At 40.1% G+C, this 21,309-nt stretch overlaps 1 protein-coding gene across 2 annotated transcripts; it reads left to right on the top strand.

Moving 5' to 3' along the window:
- The first annotated feature begins 215 nt into the window (after positions 1 to 215).
- Positions 216 to 20,918, top strand: ANAPC7 (anaphase promoting complex subunit 7). 2 transcript variants are annotated; one of them, XM_005901230.2, is made up of 11 exons: positions 216 to 409; positions 5,603 to 5,789; positions 8,032 to 8,151; positions 11,265 to 11,376; positions 11,645 to 11,798; positions 12,486 to 12,628; positions 14,191 to 14,308; positions 14,892 to 15,088; positions 17,342 to 17,566; positions 18,245 to 18,395; positions 20,080 to 20,918. In XM_005901230.2, exons 1-11 carry the CDS (start codon positions 309 to 311, stop codon positions 20,267 to 20,269), a joined length of 1,698 nt encoding a protein of 565 aa, XP_005901292.2. In that variant the 5' UTR covers positions 216 to 308; the 3' UTR covers positions 20,270 to 20,918. The 2 variants fall into 2 exon arrangements, with proteins under 2 accessions (XP_005901292.2, XP_070242289.1); XM_070386188.1 differs by lacking the exons at positions 216 to 409; positions 5,603 to 5,789 and adding an exon at positions 9,624 to 9,887 and having other exon boundaries at positions 8,038 to 8,151.
- The last annotated feature ends 391 nt before the right edge of the window (positions 20,919 to 21,309 follow it).

The raw sequence follows: 21,309 nt of genomic DNA on the forward strand, positions 1-21,309 counted from the left end.
TCCCCAGCCCGCTGTAAGCCTTCAGGAAAGGTTGCAACTTAAAATGATGTAACTTTTGCTAAAAACAAACAAAAAACCCAAACTAAACGGTACCACCTCACAGGGAACTTGGCAGGGAAGGAACGGAGGTTTTTGTTGTTGTTGTCGCTCCTCAGGCATTTCAGTAGTTGCCTATCACCCTGGGGGCGGGGCCGCGTGTAGACCCGATGGACCCGGGTAAGGCCGCCATTTTGGACTCTTCCCCAAGGAGCTTCAGCTGGCTTTTTGCGCTGCTGCCGCCGCCGCTGTCTGCGGCCTTCCTGGGCAGAATGAATGTGATAGACCATGTGCGAGACATGGCGGCCGCGGGGCTGCACTCCAACGTGCGGCTCCTCAGCAGCTTGTTACTTACAATGAGTAATAACAACCCGTGAGTTGAGGCTGGGAGCGGCCTGGGGCTCGGGAGAAAGCGGCGCCGGTTTGGGAGCGGGGAATGTGGGGGCCTGGGCATTGGCGGGAAGGAGCGGATGCGGGCTCCCGGCTGAGGTTCCGAGGTCAGCAAGGGCCTCGTCGGGCGCAGCAGACTTAGGAAAGCAAGTTGAGTTCGCCGGGTCCCCGCGTTGTACACGGCGCTGGGACGCGCTCCCTGCGGGAGATGCGGCGAGCGGCTGCTTGGAGAAATGAAGGCGGAGGCTCTGAGAATGACCCTGGCTAAGATTTCCAGAAAGTTGAGAGCAGAGGGTTCGCTAAGGCACTGTCGCCGGTCATAGCGGCAGTCACATCTCTGGGCTGACTCCTCTCTTCCCGAAGAACGTTTTCTCTGTCGCCCAGGCTCAAAGAAGCCTTGTCCCCTGGCGCTTGATTAAGATACTTAGTTCTTAAAAAAAAAAAAAAAAGATACTTAGTTCTTAGTTTTACGTCCTCGTCCCACGTCTGAGGTTGATTTTTCTTTCCCCTTGAGTGTTATCAGTAGCGTTTGCTTTCTCGTTCCCGCAAACACCTGAAGACGGGAGACTTCCTGGGTGGGTGGGAGTGGCGCGTTTTTAAGGACCCGCAGTGACCCTTTGACGTTTTCTGATAGACCATAGGATTGCAAAGAGTCGGACACGAGTAAAGCGACTTAGCACACGTTGCGGATGAAGCGGTGGTTTATCTCTTGCCCCTTTGCTTAAATTTCTTCGTTGTGTTTAAATGAAAATTTCTTCCCACGGCCTGTGAAGCCAAAGAGCTCTCTCCCACTCAGTGTCACCTATTCTGCTCTCTGTACTCGCTTCCCTGGTTATGCTCTTCTGTTACTTGAACACCCCAAGGTCGTTCTCAGCTCAGGGTTTTTGCATTTACCATTCTGCTTGGAGTCCAACTCAGAGCTCCCTCCTTTAGGTTTCAACTCAGATATCCTTCCTAGAGAACTCTTGTTTGGCCGTCAGAATTGTCCCTGGCCCTCAGCATTCTATCCCTTTACCCTGTTATATATTATACATCACTTTTTGTTTGTTTGAGATATCTTTGACTTACTAGTCTGAGATGTGCAACATGATGATTTGTTATTTGTATATACTGTGAAATGATCACCATAGTAAGTCTAGCTAACATCTAACAACCCCACATACTTACAGAAAAATATTTTTCTTGTGATGGGAACTTTTCTATATTCTTTTTTCTGTATTCTTCTTCTTAACACCTAATGAAGTCTGCAGCGTGCCTGTTGATATGCAAAGGAAAGTGCGTGCAACCTCAGAAAGTTGAAACATGGTGTTCAAGTTCACACATCTAGTAAGTGGAGGAGCCACAATGTCTGGATTTTGGTCCTTCTGACTTTAAAGTCTCATTCTGACCCTCCATAGTCTACTGTGTCAAGTGGCATTACAGTCTACTCAGTGTGGACCCATTTGCATTTGGGCTGCTCTGGAAGCTGTCTGGGCCACTTAACTGTGTTGCAGCTGTTTTTCCCTGTTTCATTCCCACTAGTGTGCTTTTAGACCTCACTGTGTGAGGCCCATCATTTTACCACCGTCCACTTAGTGTTGACAGTGAGGAGCCCTGGTCTCTGTCAGCCTACTTTGTTTATTCTGGAGCTTTTCACCTGGTTCTTAGTGATCTGTCAAAGTATACAGTGTCTGCCATTGGGAATTTATACACTGGTCAGTCATTATTCTTGGTTTTTCAGATGTTACAGGGTAATTAGGAGGTTGGTCTTCTGATTAGATTTAGCCCATTCTTCTTTATATTAGGCTGAACTGGCAGTTTCCTTTCTACTTTCAGGAGGTGTTTAAATTCTGACCTTTATCATTTCTATTTTAAAGTTTATTACTTAATCTCCAGTATATACCATTAAAAAAAAAAAAGCAGTACTGAAGGGGTATGCAGATAAGTGTCTGCTTAGGAGTCTTGAACTTCACCCCACCTTTTCCCTTCTCTGGAGGCAACAAATTAAGTTTTTCATGTATCATTTCAGAAATAACTTGTGGATGCAGTAAGTAGGCATGTAAGTTACAATATATAAACATCTGAATGCTTTCTCTGAGGGTAATATCAAATCAGCTGTTTTCTTTCATATCTTCAGTTCAGTTCAGTCGCTCAGTCGTGTCCGACTCTGCAACCCCATGAATCACAGCACGCCAGGCCTCCTTGTCCATCACCAACTCCTGGAGTTCACTCAAGCTCATGTCCATCAAGTTGGTGATGCCATCCAGCCATCTCATCCTCTGTCGTCCCCTTCTCCTGCCCCCAATCCCTCCCAGCATCAGGGTCTTTTCCAATGAGTCAGTTTTTCACATGAGGTGGCCAAAGTATTGGAGTTTCAGCTTTAGCATCAGTCCTTCCAGTGAACACCCAGGACTGATCTCCTTAAGGATGGACTGGTTGCATTTCCTTGCAGTCCAAGGGACTCTCAAGAGTCTCTCCAACACCACAGTTCAAAAGCATCAATTCTTCGGTGCTCATCTTTCTTCACAGTCCAGCTCTCACATCCATACACGACCACTGGAAAAACCATAGCCTTGACTAGAGGGACCTTTGTTGGCAAAGTAATATCTCTGCTTTTGAATATGCTACCTAGGTTGGTCATAACTTTCCTTCCAAGGAGCAAGCGTCTTTTAACTTCATGGCTGCAATCACCATCTGCAGTGATTTGGGAGCCCCCAGAAATAAAGTCTGACACAGTTTCCACTGTTTCCCCGTCTATTTGCCGTGAAGTGATGGGACCAGATGCCATGATCTTAGTTTCTGAATGTTGAGCTTTAAGCCAACTTTTCCACTCTCCACTTTCACTTTCATCAAGAGACTTTTTAGTTCCTGTTCACTTTCTGTCATAAGGGTTGTATCATCTGCATATCTGAGGTTATTGATATTTCTCCCGGCAATCTTGATTCCAGCTTGTGCTTCTTCCAGCCCAGCGTTTCTCATGATGTACTCTGCATAGAAGTTAAATAAGCAGGGTGACAATATACAGCCTTGACGTACTCCTTTTCCTATTTGGAACCAGTCTGTTATTCCATGTCCAGTTCTAACTGTTGCTTCCTGATCTGCATACAGGTTTCTCAAGAGGCAGGTCAGGTGGTCTGGTATTCCCATCTCTTGAAGAATTTTCCACAGTTTATTGTGATCCACACAGTAAAGGCTGGAACTCTCTTGCTTTTTCCATGATCCAGCGTGTCTCCCTAAATAGAATGTCAGAGCTGGAATAGATCTCAACTGTCTGAACTGTACCTTTCAATCCTTAACTTTTCTTTGTCACTTTATATCCAGTGTTTAGCCTATCTATCCTTTTTTTAAAATTATTTTTTATTAAGATTTGCATACCATCAGATTCATGCTTTTAAAGAATACATTTCTGTGGTTTTAAGTATATTCACAGAGTTGTACAGCCATCACCAATGTTTGTTGTAAAGCATTTGTATTATCCCCAAAGAAACCCCAAATCAGTTAGTAGTCACAAATCCCACTTGCCCAGCCTTTGGCCGTTACTAATCCGTGGTACCTATTCTTGAGTATCCTTCATTTGCTGAGCAGTTAATCATCTACAGAGTTCTTGGACTATTCTTTCTTTTTAAGTGACAGTAGCTTGTCACTGGCACCCCACTCCAGTACTCCTGCCTGGAAAATCCCATGGAAGGCTGCAGTCCATGGGGTTGCTGAGGGTCGGACATGAAGTTGCTGAGTGACTTCACTTTCACTTTTCACTTTCATGCATTGGAGAAGGAAATGGCAACCCATTCCAGTGTTCTTGCCTGGAGACTCCCAGGGACAGGGGAGCCTGGTGGGCTGCCGTCTATGGGGTCGCACAGAATGGACACGACTGAGGTGACTTAGCAGCAGTAGCTTGTCCCTGTCAAAGAAAAAATGTAAATTTTTACTAGATGAGGGATGAGATTGGGGATTAAAAATACAAGTTTCCCATTAAGATTGGTGGACACTTCTAGGCACCTATAACACTTGCAAGCAATATTCAAGATTGAAGGGAACATTCTGCAATGTATTTCTTCTGTTACTATGTCCTTAAACCCCTGAGACTCAAGGAAGTAATCTTCTAGTGCTAGTGAAGTTTACTTGCTGCTGCTGTTTGCTTACTTGGTCGTGTTCAACTCTTTGCTACCCCGTGGTTGTAGCCTGTCAGGCTCCTGTGTCCATGGGGTTTCCCAGGCAAGAATACTGAAGTGGGTTGCCATTTCCTCCTCTAGGGATCTTCCAGACCCAGGGATTGAACCTGTGTCTCCTGCTTGGCAGGTGGACTCTTTACTACTGAGCCACCTGGGAAGCCCCGGTAAGATTTACTTACATATGGAGAGAAAAACAACTTCTGTCAAACACGGCTAATCCTCTCGTCTGTTCCATTCTGTCCCATTGGCTTGTCCTAGTCTTTTCCTGTATTTCAGTATTCCCATTTTCTTCAGTATTTAAAGAGTTTCAAATTCCCTCCAAACCTCTTTTTGTTAACACTTAAATAAAAAAGATTCAGAGTGGTGAGTTTCTCTTTTCCAGTTTTTTAACCCTTCGGCAGTATTTGGTAATATTAAATCATGATTGCTCTCCTTTGTCTGTATTGCCCTGAAAACTTGATGTTACTGTGGGAGTATTAACTCTTAAGGGGGCTTGGGTTAAAGAGGGGGAGGAAAAGATATACACCTGACCCTTGAGCAAGTTTCAGAGGAGGGTAGGAGGCTCACAGTCAAAAATCAGTATATAACTTATATTTGGCTCTTTATGTATGCATTTCCTTTGAGTTTGCAGTTCTGCATACACAGATTGAACCAAGATGGTGTATAGTACTGTAGTGTGTGCTATTGAAAAAAGAAATCTACGTATTGGTGGACCCTGTAATTCAAGCCTGGTTTGTTCAAGGGTCAGCTGTATTAATATTTCTCTTTGTATATCTCTATATTACTGAATTTGATTTAGAAGTATCATTGTTTTCATAGTAAGTAAAGGAAAACAACAATTTAAAGTAATTTCCTACATATGTTGACAGTATTAACATGGAGTATGAGTCTTGGCTCTTTTTTTAGGGACTAGCAATTAAAGTACATTGCCTATGTTTTTCGGCTTATGTAGACACTAAGGAGGGCGTTCTTTCTGACATTTCAAAGTAACCCATGTAGGGGGTATACTTTCTTTGTTTTTCTAGTGAGTTATTCTCCCCATCTCAGAAGTACCAGCTTTTGGTGTATCATGCAGATTCTCTCTTTCATGATAAGGAGTATCGGAATGCTGTGAGTAAGTATACTATGGCTTTACAGCAGAAGAAAGCCCTAAGTAAAACTTCAAAAGTGAGACCTTCAACTGGAAATTCTGCATCCACTCCACAGAGTCAGGTAATTGGAGATAGATATGTGATATGTTTTTAGTTTGTTTGTATTGAGAGCAGGAGAGGTGGAAGGAATTTAAGACTGCTTATTAGATGTAGAAGATGTAAAATAAAAAGTAATTTTAAGAAAAAAAAAAAAGTAATTTTAAGGACTTCCCTGGTGGCTCAGTGGTAAAGAATCTGCCTGTCAGTGCAGGAGAAATGGGTTCAATCCCTGATCTGGAAAGATCCCACATGCCTCGGAGCAACTAAGCCCATGTACCATAACTATAGAGCCTGTGCTCTTGAGCCCGGGAACAGTGGTTGACAAGATAAGCCACCACAATAAGAAGCCTGTGCACTGCAACTAGAGACCAGCCCTGCTCACCCCCCGCTCACTGCAACTAGAGAAAAGCCTGCACAACAGTGAAGATTCAGCACAGCCAAAAATAAATTAAAAAAATTTTAAAGTAATTTTAAAGGGGAGCTGACTGGAGAAACAAAGGTTAAAAACCACTTAGGTACAAGAATTCATCCAACCAAGCACAAAGGGCTAAAAACAAAATTCACTCTGGATGAATTGAAAAATAGAATTATCTGGGCTCTAACCAAAGTCATGTATTAGTCCTCCTTTTTATACAAACAATTAAGAAATCGAAAGTTTTATTTATTTTTTAATTTAATGAAAGTACACTTTCAAGATGTCACTCAGTTTTAGGATTGCGAATACCTGGGGAAATTCATATGAAATTATCTTTCGAGTTCTTACTAGTTTTGGTTGCTTGATGATTAAATAAATGAAGGGTAAAAAACTAATTTCACCACTTGACAGTTATACCGTTGCTAGATATTTACTGTAATAGTTGATTTGCAAAAGGTTTACAAGGGTATATAAGTAAGCTGCTTACTATAGCACTGTTTATAATGGTAAGAAACTACAAGCAAAAGTGTTTATCAGTAGGATCTAGTTATAGTGTAGCCCTAGGATGGGATATTGAGGAAGTGAAATATAGCGTTGTATGTGCTGATTTGGAAAGGCCTGTATATGTTAGTAAATAAGATTTTAAGTAGTATGTTCACTACTCTTTCTGTTTAAAGGTGATAGTTATTTTAATTTTTTGGCCACACTGTGCTACTTGTGGGATCTTGGTTCCCCAACCAGGGATTGAACCTGAACCCACCTTGGCCCTCTTGGCAGTGAAAGTGTGGAGTCCTAACCACTGGACTGCCAGGGAATTCCCTAAAGGGGATAGTTTATAGACATATATCCTGGTATATGCCTAAAATATATATGGATAATATACATGGAAAATTTAGCATATGTGTGTGAAGAAAATTAACAAAACTTTAGAGGAGGGGAACCTTGACTTTCAGTTTGAACCTGTCTTTAAATTATACATGCAATTTACATTTAAAAGGAATGTCAGAATGAACTGAAGTGAAATTATGAATCACATTCTGTATTTTTCCACATTAAAAAAAGACAAAGTAATATAATTGCTTTTTTTTTTTTTTTAGCACCTGTACATTTTTCTCTTGTTTTATTTCTCTTTATGTAGAGCCTTTGTGTTTTGTTACTAAAGAGCTGATTGCCAGGAATTGTTTTCTGGCCCTGAATGGAAGTCATGTGTATTATCCACACAGAATAATTCATAGAAGTAATATTTGGGGGCATTCTGTATGCTAAGCACTATGCTTATTTAATCTTGAAGGAGTTTTTTTAAAAATTGAGATACAGTTTACAACATAATATTCACAGTTCAGGGTAGGATATTGAATAATTCCAGAATGTTTACATCCCTCTAGAAGAGCCTTGTGTTTCTTATTTCTGTAGCCCCTGGAAATCACTGACCTTTCTGCCTCTGTGGGTTCGCCTATTCTGGACCTTTTATATGAGTGGAATCATGCAATGTGGCCTTTTGTGGCTGGCTGCTTTTACTTAGTATGTTTTCAAGGTTGATCCATATTATGGCACATAATAAAGAAGCAATTGTTTATTCCTTTTTGTTGCAGAATAATATTCCATTGTGTGGATGTGCCATATTTTAACTATTCATTAGTTGGTGGGCATTTGTGTTTCTGCTTTTTATCATTAATGATGCTATGAACATTTTTGTGCAGGTTTTTGTGTGGACATATGTTTTCAGTTTTCTTGGCTGTATACACAGAAGCAGAATTACTGGGTCATATGGTAATCATGTTTAACATTTTGAAGAACTGCCATACTGCTGAAGTAATATTTTGAAGAGATGTTTTCATTTCCTCTTAAGTGTCTTCCATCTGAAATTGAAGTAAAATACAAAATGGCTGAATGTTACACAATGCTAAAACAAGATAAAGATGCCATCGCTATACTTGATGGGATCCCTTCAAGACAAAGAACTCCCAAAGTAAGTCGAATTAACAATTTGGTTACATATTTTTCTCTTCCCCAGTCCTTCCAGCTGTCTTCCTCTGTGTTTTCAGGGACTACATCCAAACATTTTACAAACCTTGTCTCTGATTCCCACTTTGTTCCCCTGTTCTCCCTGTTTAGAGAGAGGAGTGACTTTCTTATAAGACCCTGAAAATTCTGCTGAGGAAAATGGTAGCTGGAGAGTACTACATGTGTTTAATTATTTTGTTTTTCTTATTGTAGGAAACATGATTTGCAATATATTTCCAGGTAGCAACAGTACTTTTTAAGAATCTCATTTTTTGCATTCTGTAGGTATGCCCATTTGATAATGTGTATTCCTTTTATTTTCAGAATTAAAACTTCAAGGTTCTTTGTACGTATTTGTGTATAGGATAGTATTTGTGTTTTATTTGGCAATAATAGTATATAGAACACCTTCAACTGAAATCGAAAGATCTAGTTTCTTGTCTTTGCATTTAGGGCATACAAGCAGTGTGTAGTGTGAACTTGGGCAAGTTAAAAATCTGGCTTTACTTTTTTCCTTATTGAGGATGATAATACTTTCTCTGGTATAAACTAAGTTCATGGATGTGAGAATACTTTTTAAAATACTATTCTATAAGGAGTATTATATTAGGCATCTGAATACAGGTTTTCTTTGAAGTCCAGTTTAGAAAAACAATGAAAATCTTAGCTCTTAGGAGTGAATTCACATCATTATTTAATATTCTAACACATACTTTCATGTCACCTACTTTCCTCTCTTCATTGAAAAACTGCAGTGTAGTTAACAATAGGAACTTGTGCACATCTTCCTGCCATTAAAAGAAAAGGAATTATAAGCAGTAGGGACCAGGTGTATTTAGTGTTTTTTCACCCAAGTGTTACTGAGTTTTAAAAGTAATCACACTTGATGAGAACATGTTTAAGCATCTCATGTTGAAGATTTATTTAATATTTTCTGAATTTTAAAAATTAAGCTATTTCTTCATATTTTATGGTGATAATTGTTATTTAAAACATTTGTAAGTGTATTATAGACTAACCTGTCTCACAACAAGTTGGGCACTGTATACTTAATTATATTCTGGTACGCTATGAAAGTCTTACCCTAAGAATAATTTTTTTGTATATATGAGGGTGTCTTCATTTGGAAAATGCTGCTTTGATTGTAAGCTTTGAAGGATACCTAGTCCTTATCTTATTGGAAACGTTCCATAATTTCTTCTTAATGACTTGAGGGAATTTGGGGGCATTTTTAAAAATGAGTAATGGCCAAGAAAGTGAGCCTTGTGGTATCCAACACTTTGGTGTTTACAGCTGTCGTTTTAGGAAGAACTAGAGGAGTCCACATACGTTAGGAGTACATATCCTTCATAGAGCTGTTGTAGCCAGGAGCAAACAAAGATGTGTGCCTCAAACATAAACCTATAATATTTACAGTTTTTCTTTCTTGTCCGTTAGGGAGTTAACTGGCTTCTCAGTCTGTGTAAAGGACAAGGAAGTGAGTCAAAAAACGTCTAAATGAACGTCTGTTAATGTATGGTAAACACCGCCACACATTCCTTCACATTTTAAAGGAAAATTCCAGTGTGAGATTATTATGTCTTGGAAAATCTTCAACTTTTAAGAGAAACATACCAAGAAACAATTTGTCACTCAGTTTTTAGAAAATGATGACTGCTTATATTTATAACTGGTGGAATGCAACTTTAATGATGTCCCCAAGTAAGGATCTGTTTTTAAAAAGAATTGACTTTCTAACTAGGTAGTTCTCAAAACTCAAAGTGTCAGGTAGTTTAAACGGAATATTTAATATTTGTTGAGATAGAAGGCCCGTCAGTCATAGTTCGTTAATAACAAGCAGTCAAGAAAGGATTTTAAATTTAATTCTTTTATTTTTTTCAAGTATTGACACCAATACTGGAGTTTTCCTTTAAGTACCTTTTTTTTTTTGCATTTCAACATAGCCTAAAATGGAAAACCTGAGGCCAAATAAAAAATAGTTTAATTTCTAGTATTTCATTATTTCATTGAATCAGTATGGATTAATGCCATACTAGATTGTTTTATATACTGTGAGTTCATAATTGGAACAGATGTTTTTCATCTTCAGAGTAATTTTTTGAGTAAATATCTGGCATACCAAGTTACAGATAATTGAAGAGATCGGGGATTGGCTCTTTTTCTTTTGTGCCCTTGTGTTGACTGCTTTCTTAGGTTAATGATCTGGCAAACATTGTGTTCCATTTAAGATCTATTAATTTTAAATTGGAATATTGTGTACTCTTTGTACTATTAAGATCATTTATCTCTTCTCTGTAACATCTGTATTCTTTGGAACTTTTAGGTTTTGTCAAATTTTCCCTGTTGCGTTTTTAGGAAATTGTCCTGCCCCCACCTCTCACCTCCAAACTGAGTTACATATTTGAGTTGTGCTAAAAATGCATTCATTAGATTTAAATAATAAAGCTAATCTCTGGATCATTGTCACCTCTGGAGATCAGTTAGAGTTTGATTCTTGTAGCATTTTTTTGAGTCAGACAATACCTGTGAGTCAAAGCTTTAAGCATTAGAAAAGCTAAGAGTCTAGCTGCTAGACTAATTGTTAAAGAGGAGCCAAATGTTTTACTTTTGTGTCCATCATTTCCTTTTTGGGGAAAATTCATCTGATCTTTTTAAGCTAGCTTTGTTAAGACTTCCTCACTTTATTTTACTGTGATATTAAGCTTAAAAAATAAAATATGTAAACAGACATTTTTAACATAGTTCATCCTCTGTTTTAAAAATCAAGGTAATTAGAATCCTGTAACATTTCTCAAATGAATGTTACTTCCATTTCCAGAGGCAGCATCTTTGGTCCAGATATTATTGGGCCTTTTGGTTGGGTAAGTGTGAGGAATTTGGGAGGTAATGGGAGGACATAGAAAAGCAAAGGTAGTAATTTCCTCTTTGTTTGAAGAGTGGGGTTGCACTTTGTTTCCACAGGGCCTTGGGTAGATTTTTCAGTAAAAAGTAGAATAGCTAATAATGAAAATCGGAACTTATCAATGGTAAGATTGTATTTTTAAATACTTACCTTATTATCTTTTGTTTTCACTGCAGATAAACATGATGTTGGCAAACCTGTACAAGAAGGCTGGTCAGGAGCGACCTTCCGTCACCAGCTATAAGGAAGTGCTGAGGCAGTGCCCATTAGCCCTTGATGCGATTCTAGGTAAGGTCATTCTTCCCCTATTTTCATGGAGTGTTTACTCTCTAAGATAGTGATTCTTAATCTTGGCTGTACATTAGAATAATTTAGGTTACTACTGCTGTGTATTCTTTCACCGCTGAAAAAATACTGTAGTTGTTCTGTCATATGCGTCTTGCTTAAAATAGGGAAAAGGTTGCCTTACAGCCTTGGAAAAGTGTAGCCTATTGCTTCTTGCATTGTAGAAGGATGCTATGCCTCACCTTCTTTCTCCTACTTTCTGTTGGATTAGGTTTGCTGTCTCTTTCTGTAAAAGGTGCAGAGGTGGCATCAATGACGATGAATGTGATCCAGACTGTGCCTAACTTGGATTGGCTTTCTGTGTGGATCAAAGCCTATGCTTTTGTGCATGTTGGTGACAATTCGAGAGCAATCAATACCATTTGGTGAGAACCACAAAGTTAATTGAATATTCTTAGGACTCTTATATGGAAGTTGATGTATCTAAATTAGCAAAATGGAAAAATGAGATGCTTATCTCTTGTTGTAAAGCCTGTTGTCCCTGGGCTTTGTTAATCTCTTAATGTACTCAGTGGCCCCAGATGTAATAATTTTTGTTAAATGTAAACTTGGACCAAGTTTAACTCTGTGTGTCGTACTTGAACCTGAAAGAACATCTTTTTGGATGTCCTAGAAGCATGGTTTTTGCACCATCTGACCTGGGTTGCCTCGGTACTGGGGTTTTTCTTTCTAGTTAGGTAAAGTCCAGGGTCATCAGAGTGGGATTTGTATTAGGCAGAGTCATTTGGTTGAGTAATAAATAGCTGTTACTTTGAATGATATTATATTTAACACATACAGTATATATTATCTTTTGGAAAACTGTAACCAAAAGTTCTTTCTAGGTAATGAGAGAGATTTCTGCTTTATTCTGTGTATTTACTATCTTATCTTGTATAACTTTAAATTACAAGCTCAGAATTAAGAAAATTAGTTACATGGTTTGTTTTTGAAGTCTTTCATTATGAAAAATGAAAAATCTTACATAAAATAGTACCCTTATGCCCATCACCCAGGTTCAACAACTAAGAGACTTAAGATATATTTTAAGGTTCATGTTTAATATTTTGAAGTTCACTAGAGAAAAAGTCCTTGTTGAGAGATAACGTGGACCTACTGGGAAGCTTAGCAGATCTGTACTTCAGAGCTGGAGACAATAAGAACTCTGTCCTCAAGTTTGAACAGGCACAGATGTTGGATCCATATCTAATAAAAGGTAAGTAATTCTTGGGACAGGATGGAGGTGACTGTACAGGGTCAAATCAGAAGATAGGGAGAAGATGTAGCATGGTCTTCTGATAACAGCTTTTCATAAAATATATGAGTAGCCTTTTTTTAAGGTCCTGACAATGTCTCTTAACACTGGGTAATTCCGTTTTGAGTAGTTGTTTTTGCTTGGATTCAAGTGTCATATCCCCACAGATCATTACTTGACTTTTTTTCTTTGGGGAGGGATCACAGCCCGTTCTTACGGTTTATAAATTTATGGTGTGTCTGACTGAGAATTTGGATGGCATCCCCAGAATCATAATATCCTTTTAGGGAATTTAGGTTCACTAGGTCCTTAAATTTAGTTTAAAAAGGAGTAAGTGAACAGATACTAAGAAAGTGATAAGATGATTAAAAGAAGTAATTAGAAGTGAACAACAATGTTTTAAAAAGTCACTGATGTAAAAGAAGATTGGTGCTAAAGAGGTGAGCCACAGGTCCACAGAGATAGCGTGGACCTACTGGGAAGCTCAGCAGGTCTGTACTTCCAAAGGATGGCTGTCTGGTGACTGGCAGTGAGTGAAGGAAATGTGTGCAGCAATAGTGATGGGAAATAATGTTGCATAAATAGGCAGAAGTCTGCTTGCAAAGGCCCAAAAATGGCCATCAGAAACATACGGCCTTGTGACAATAAACATGTAGACTCTTAAGCTACAAGAATGACAGAGCGGGAGGGGACCTTCACAAGCATGTAGATAGGGAAACAGATTCAGAAAGATGAATTTGTTTGCTCAGAGTCCCTCCTGCCCAGTGTTTCTCCTCTTTACCAAACTGCCTTGTGCCCATGGTGAAAATGGCGTTTTAAAAGTACTAGCCTGACGGTAGTCAGCTACTTAAGATTGGAAGCTCAGAGCCGAGTCCAGGGAACAGCAGGGAATGTTGCAGTAATTTGATTTAAGAGACATTTTCATGTATAGTAAGGAATGGAGGAGAATGGTGGTAAGAGATGGGTGACAGTGAGCTAAGGCCCTTTTTTTTTTTTTTTAATAGAACATAAATGAGAATAAAGGGGGTCGGGGGCAGGGGAATGATTTTAAATGAAATAGACTCCAGAAAGAACTGGATGGCTTTTTCTAGAATAGACTAGCTTTTTTCTGAGACTAACTGGCATATGAAGTGTATACTCCTGATTGTGTCTAGACTTCTTGGAAGAGAGAACTTAATTTGATGCTTTTTTGGGCCTTTTCTGGTTATGTGTTAGGATAACTATGGCTGTATTATCACGCCACAGGATGTAGGGACAAATAGTTCCTGAAAATTACAGGCTTTCAAATTGTGAGGTAGGTCCTTCTACTCCTTTGCTTTTTATTTTTATTTATTTGTTTTTACTTTTATATGTGTTTTGTCTTTTTAATAGTCATTCTGTAGGAAAATGGGAATGCTGGTGGGAGGAGCTTATGATATTGGAGAGGGCTCAGACCCTGCAGAAGCCCTTTTGTGGGCTCTGATGAAGGTTGTAGCTCTGTTAGAAAAGACCCCTGCTGCTTTAATGAGCCTCTTCCTCTGTAGGAATGGATGTGTATGGCTATCTCCTGGCACGAGAAGGGCGGCTGGAGGATGTGGAGAACCTTGGCTGCCGCCTTTTTAATATTTCTGACCAACATGCAGAACCGTGGGTGGTCTCTGGGTATGTTTATGCATTCTCTTTTCTCTCTAGTTTTAGTAGATTCTTTAGGAAATTGTGGTTTCACCTAAATAGAACATAGATTTGAAAGCACTGGTTTAAAGAATCATCAGACTTGAATTCAAGTCATGGTCTGTGACTCTGAATGCATCATTTCTCTCAGTCTGTTTTCTCATTTGGAAAATGAGGATACTGCCCCTGCTTTGTGGGATAAGTGTTTACTGAGTGAATACATCATGCTCAGCTCTGGACCTGCTCACAAGAAGCCATCGGTGAGCAGGCCAGGAGCTGTGCTACTTTGTTATTGACCTGGCTTAACAAATTCTCTGAATATCTCTGATCTGATAACATATCCAGATCATCAGATTTCTTTTTGTAGTTTTCCCTTCCATATCAAGATTTTACCCTTAAAAATAAATATTCAGTAGATTTTTGTTGTTCTGTTGTTTTTCACTAATACCTTACGCTAAAGTTTTAAGGGGTGTGTAGTAAGGATCATGTAGAAGGCCGTCTCTTTGATTTTTCCTTTTGAATGAAATTTATTTATGGTCTTCTTTCAGATAACTTTGATTGTGTTTTCCTCCAGGTGTCATAGCTTCTATAGCAAACGCTATTCTCGAGCCCTCTATTTAGGAGCCAAGGCAATTCAGCTGAACAGTAACAGTGTTCAAGCTTTGCTACTTAAGGGAGCAGCGCTTAGAAACATGGGCAGAGTCCAGGAAGCAATAATCCACTTTCGGGAGGCTATACGTCTTGCGCCTTGTCGCTTAGATTGTTATGAAGGTAAGATAATTATAGATGGTGTGGCTCTATAGCTGTGGCACTCAGATGGAAGGTTTTGTTGGGCCAGCAATTTCCAAACCCTGTTGCACATTGGAGTCCTCTGTGGGTACTTTTAAAAATCCTGATGCTACGTCATTTCAGTACTGTGTAAGTCAGAATATTTGCTGTTGGGCTAGAGACGTCAGTACTTTTTTATGATCACAGGAAATGCCAACATGCAAACATATTTGCGAACCACTTCATTAGGCATTACACATTTATTTAGGGCTGGACTTTTCACTCCATACTTTCGTAATTCATTTTTCTTATTTTTTTGTTTTGGGTATAGTTTTGGTGTTTTTTTTGTTCTGTTTTGTTTCTCAGATGTGGCTCACTTGTTAATGTGAATCTCTCTGTGCCGGCACTATGCTGGATTGGTTGGTATGTCTTTATTGTTTGTTTGTTTGTTTTTACAGTTGTCTTACCTTGGGCTACTACTCATAGGATAACTCTACATCCATATGTCAGTGTTGGTTGTGGGAACTGGTCAGTTCATTGTGACCTCCAGAGTAGGCCTCATCAGGGTCAAGCTTTGTTTTGTTACATACTATTTTAGGTTCGTGTGAACTGACCCTAGGAGTTCAAAGCTGTGCCAGCTTCAGCAGCATTTGGTGACTCAGTCACAGACGTTAAAATAGATCTTACAAAATGCAGTTCCTCCAAAGCATATTTTTATAAGAATTTAAAAATAAACCCAGGAGTCTAGGAGTGATTTGCTCTTAACAGAAAGATGAGTTCAAATTTGAGAAATAAAAATTACAGTTTGGGGACTTCCCTGGTAGTCCAGTGGTTAAGACTGCCCTGCCAATGCAGGGGGCGTGGGTTCGATCCTTGGTCAGGGAAGTAGGATTCCGCATGCCTTGCAGCATGGCCAAAAGATTAAAAAAAGAAAGAAAATTGGAAGTTGGAGTGAAAAACAAATCTGCTTAGATACCCAGAGATCTATGCCTCTTTTGGATTTGTTCTTAAAGAAACTGCAGCAAGCCAAGCTTTTGGTTTCTGATTAAATTCTTGATCCTGAAAGTAGTTTCCCTATCCTCCAATTGCTTTTATCACACTAATTCCCTTCTGCTGTGTGCCTGTCTCACAAGAGCCCAGGAATGCAGTCGAGTATTTCCATTACCCAGATGAGTGGTTGGACACAGGATAGTTAGAGTTTTTCCCCAGTTGGCCTGTGAAGCTTTATGAGATGACTTCACTCAAGCTCCCATTTGGAGATTTGGATCAGGGTGACTTGGTAATGCCCTCCGATGTATCTTGCAGCCTTTAGCTGAGCTTCCTTTACTGATCGGGGCCCTGGATTAAGGGTGAAGTGTGTTCTTAACATTTCCCTTTGAATTTCCTATGGGGTTTTAGCAGGAAAGTAAAACTATTCAAGTAATTACAAACAACCATATTCCAAAGTCCACCATGTTGCCCTTAAGAGTTAGGTAATTTCTAGTTAAGTAACTGTAGTGTGTGGTAGAATGTGCACAAATGTTATAAATGCCACTAGGGTGGAGGAGTGTATATAGAGAAAATCTGCCAGGGAGTGTGTGGGTTTGGGGTTTAAGCTGTTTTTCTGTTTTGATGAGTGCTTTGTACCAAAGAGTACTTCCTCTGTTCTCTTCGATTTCTTGGCACGAAGATTTGAGAGTTAGAAATGTCCCCATGGAGCATCAGCCTCTTGCTGTGGGTTTAAAGGCAGAGCTGCCAGTCTCAGTATGTTTGATCTCTGTGATAAGCCCTTTTCATCCAGTTTAGGGAGACCCTAGGTTGCCCCCTAGTTCCTTTAGTTTTTAGAGGTGAACAGTAGGAACCTTCCCCCTTAAATTTAGGACTAAAGGTGACTGAGCAGTACTGGAAATTAACAGCTTGTTAAAAGGCAGCAAGACCTTGAGTTTTGTTGGAAATTTCATCTTTTCACAGTATCAATTAATGAGTTTGTTCTTCTAACAGAGAGCTGAGCTGGCTACATGCTTTGATTTACTTCTGCATATCTGTTAAAGGTGTCTTTGCACTACAGGCTTTTTCCACATTCATCAGGTGCTCTTGGGAAGAGCACCTCTTAGCTGTTTCAGTAACATGCCCTTCAGTCTGATCTCACCATCAGAGTCTTCCCCTGACCTGCCTGTTGTTTGAAACTTTGAAGGTTTGCTGTTTAGAAGGCTGTCAGAATGGAAGCATGGCTTGGAATGGTAATGTGGTTGAACTTTTTGTGTTATATTTTTTCAGGTCTCATCGAATGTTACTTAGCCTCCAACAGTATTCGTGAAGCAATGGTAATGGCTAACAATGTTTACAAAACTCTAGGAGCAAATGCACAGACCCTTACCCTTTTAGCCACCGTTTGTCTTGAAGACCCAGTGACACAGGAGAAAGCCAAAACCTTATTAGATAAAGCCCTGACCCAAAGGCCGGATTACATTAAGGCTGTGGTGAAAAAAGCAGAACTACTTAGTAAGTATCTTGCTTACTTGCCTGTTCCTAGTTAATTGTGTAAAACCTGAGTCCAGTTGAATTCTCTAGTCCCAGTTGGTTACAGATGACCAAACAGGTGTGTGCTCTTGCAGTAGGTCTGAGCCTATTTGAATTGGTTTATATTTAGCATAACCAAACTTAATTGGCTTAGACCTTCTTGGATTGGCAGTGAATTACTTGTAGAGTGGCTCAAGCCAGCTATGCTCGGTTAGTACCTATTCAGCTCACTTTGTCCTGAACTAATTTGGGCCGAATACAACTGGTTTTAACCCATCATGATTCTCCTGTGACTTCCCTTTCAGCCTTGGTTTTTTTAAATCCTGATTTGTGAGGAACTGAGTTTGACCTAGTTTGGCAAATAAAATCCATTTTGGCTTTTTATATGAACTTTGGTTTAGAATAAGTTTTTAAAAATCATTTTTATATGAGCTTTGGTTAAGAATAAGTTTTTAAAAATCAGAACTCAAACTGCTGACTTCCTAATGGAATAGGGATTCAAATGAGCTTGGTCTTACTTCCTGCCACACCAGTGTTCTCTTGACATCTATAAATAGATATTTGGATTGTGATCATTTTTGTGGTTACATGTATGTGACCTGCAGTGGGAATATATTTTGAAATGTGTAAGGAGGAAAATGAGGGTCTTTTTCTTTTCAGGCAGAGAACAGAAATATGAAGATGGAATTGCTTTGTTGAGGAACGCACTGGCTAATCAGAGTGACTGTGTCCTGCATCGGATCCTAGGAGATTTCCTTGTAGCTGTCAATGAGTATCAGGAAGCAATGGACCAGTATAGTATAGCACTAAGGTAGGCACTTAGCCTCACATGGGGGGAAGCTCATGAGGGGTAGAGGAGGCAGGGATCAGTGTAACAGGAGTTCTGGAAACACACACACTATGTGCCCACAGTTGAAAACACAGTAACAATAGTAATGATAGTGTTCGTTAATTTATGACTTCTAAAGTCTTAAGTGATATTAACAACATTAAAGAACTGTTTCACTCATAACCAGCCGCACCACTATAACATCTGTTTTCATTTGTGTAGATCATCTTCCTGGCCTTGCCAACACATATACATATTTTTATAGGGTTATACGTAGTATATATTTTATATTCTGCTTTTTCAAATCAGCGTATTGTAAGTACTTTCCCATGTTTCTATCTACTGTAGTTAAGAACTTAAGCTCTGAAGAATACTGCCTTTACCACCTGTTACCTTGGGAAGTTACTAACAAATTTCCTTGTCTATATCTATCTACCTTATTAGGTATTAAATGATTAAATGAGGATTAAATGATTATTTCATGTAAAGCTCTTAGCACTGTGCCTGGTACATAGTAAATACTAAATAAATAGTGGTATTCTTACTGCTTAATACAGAAGTGATTTCTTTGAGGATTGTCTGTGTGTCTATAAAGTTATGGTGAAGGCCTGTCTTTAATGGAGTCTGATCACATCCATTTACTTGTTCAGCAGTTGAGCACCACTCATGTGCTTGGCATCTCAGTAACCACTGGGGATGCTGTGATTCTGGGAGCTCACAGTCTCAGATGTGCAGGCTAATAGATACCATGTGCTAAGTGCTTTCAAAGCAATCTCTAGAAGGCAAGGTGGGAGTGCAGCGGGTGGGAATCCATGGATGTGGGTGAGAGCTGTATGGAAGGTTTCAGAGAAGAGATGATACAGATCATCTACAGTTACATAAGTAGGAACAGGATTCCAACGTGGGTTTCATCTCCTTTTTGAAAGCCCAGAAGCAAATAAATGAGAAAATAAGATAAAATATAGAGGTGGGATTTGCTTGAGATTGGACACCAGCTGGCCTTAGTGATGGTCACAGAGGCAAGCGGAAAGATTGTTTAGGAACCAAGTAAATAAATGTTCTGGACCCTCTGAACTTTGAGGGTTTAGATATGTGCGATCCTCCTAGCTCCTACAGTCAAATGCCCAGGTAGGGGTAACTTTGGGTCCTGGGGTCTAACCTAGGAGTTGACAAATCTGATTCATGGTAAGCATGATGGTTTTGGTTGCCTTCTGAAATGCTGATATGCTTAATTGTATTGTAAGAACATGGAACAATTCTAACGCACAGAAAAATAAGTACTTTTTGTAACCTTGTAACTTAGAAATCCCATACTCTTAAATTATATTTGAATTTTTCTGCTAATGATTGCTTGCTGCTTTTTCATTTATCTAGTATCTTCCTCTGGCAGAATGCTAGGGGTTTTAGGTGTGAAAAAATTTAAGAACTATATATGGAGAAAATTCAAATTGAGAATTCTAAAACTTAGGACAAGACGCCTTTTTCACTTCTAGTGGTGGACTCCCTCAATCCTGCCTATGGAACTGGAGTTGTTTGGAGAGGCCAGGCATTAGCAGATTCTCTGTGACTGGGTGGTCATTTCACTGCCGTACCAGGGAGATGACACATCAGCCAGCAAGAAGCAAGGCAGAGATTCAGGCCTCTCCTCTGTTTTGTTGTCCCCTAGTTTGGACCCCAATGACCAGAAGTCTCTAGAGGGGATGCAGAAGATGGAGAAGGAGGAGAGTCCCACGGATGCCACTCAGGAGGAGGATGTGGACGACATGGAAGGGAGTGGGGAAGAAGGGGACCTGGAGGGCAGCGACAGTGAGGCGGCCCAGTGGGCTGACCAGGAGCAGTGGTTCGGCATGCAGTGAGGCAGGCAGCAGCTCCGAGGCCACACTGGCCTGCCCTGCTCTGAGCACTTCCGTGGACTGAAGGAACCTGTAGGAGCCTGCTCTCTGGGAGGACAATGATTCAGCATGTGATTGCAGCAGGGGTCCCTGCCCCTTACTCCATATTTCTAGTAGTGACTTCATTTTTAAAAACCGAGCCTGACCAACCCTGCATCCTCCCCTGCTCCTGCCAGGGAGGCCCAAGTGAGTGCTCTGAGAGGCCCATGGACGTGTTGGGGCTTCTGGGACAGAGTGCTTTTTGTTTCAGAATCTGAAAGCTCGAGGACTAGACAGGTGTTTTGTCTGTGATACTGTGGATGGGTTTAAAGGGGCGACCTGTCATCCAGAGCAAGAGTCATCTCCCGGCGGCAGCATGGGCTGGCCCTTTCAGAGAGGGTTTCCTGTCCCAGAAATCATCCTGAGTTGTCCCAACTTCCCTAGTAACCTTGCTTCCTTCTGCAATGTTAGTAATGCCTTAAGCTGACAGTTGCTGTTTTGCAGAACAGTTTTCCGATTTGCTAACCTGGTAACTTGCCTATGAGCCTGGGCTGAGTCTGAGAAACAAGTGTGACCGAGAGCATGAACAGAAGCGCAGTTGGGGTAATTAATAAAACTGTTTTTTGTACAGTAATGGTGTTGGGTTGATCAGAATGGGAGCCCTTTATAGATTTTTTTTGGTGTCTTGTTTACAGTGCATTGATTCAGATGTAGAATTATTTGCCATAAATAGACTCCCTTTCTTCCCAGAGTGTTGGGAGCCAGAAGGAATGGGAACCTCAGATATACTGAGTTGGTTCATCTATTTGCATTTTCAACTGGTAAATTCCTGGGAAGAGTCTGGCTGGATTTTAGATTGATTTTGCCAGTCTCTGTCGGGTGCTGAGGTCAATGTCCAATTTCAACATTCTTTTGTGGGATCAGCAGGGGTCTCATTCCTGGGCTCGTGTGTTGGGAGACTTCACCCACCCTCTCCTCGTTTAAAATGTGATGCTTTTAGAGGTCAAGGTAGTAAGGGGTGGTGC

This window comes from Bos mutus, chromosome 17, assembly GCF_027580195.1.
Source record: "Bos mutus isolate GX-2022 chromosome 17, NWIPB_WYAK_1.1, whole genome shotgun sequence".
In the NCBI taxonomy this organism is placed as follows: domain Eukaryota; kingdom Metazoa; phylum Chordata; class Mammalia; order Artiodactyla; family Bovidae; genus Bos; species Bos mutus.

Coding starts and splice junctions, on each gene's coding strand:
- ANAPC7 (XM_005901230.2), top strand. CDS start 309: ATGAATGTGATAGACCATGTGCGAGACATGGCGGCCGCGGGGCTGCAC. Junction 410..5,602: donor ACAATGAGTAATAACAACCC/GTGAGTTGAGGC, acceptor TTGTTTTTCTAG/TGAGTTATTCTCCCCATCTC. Junction 11,799..12,485: donor AGAGCAATCAATACCATTTG/GTGAGAACCACA, acceptor AATATTTTGAAG/TTCACTAGAGAAAAAGTCCT.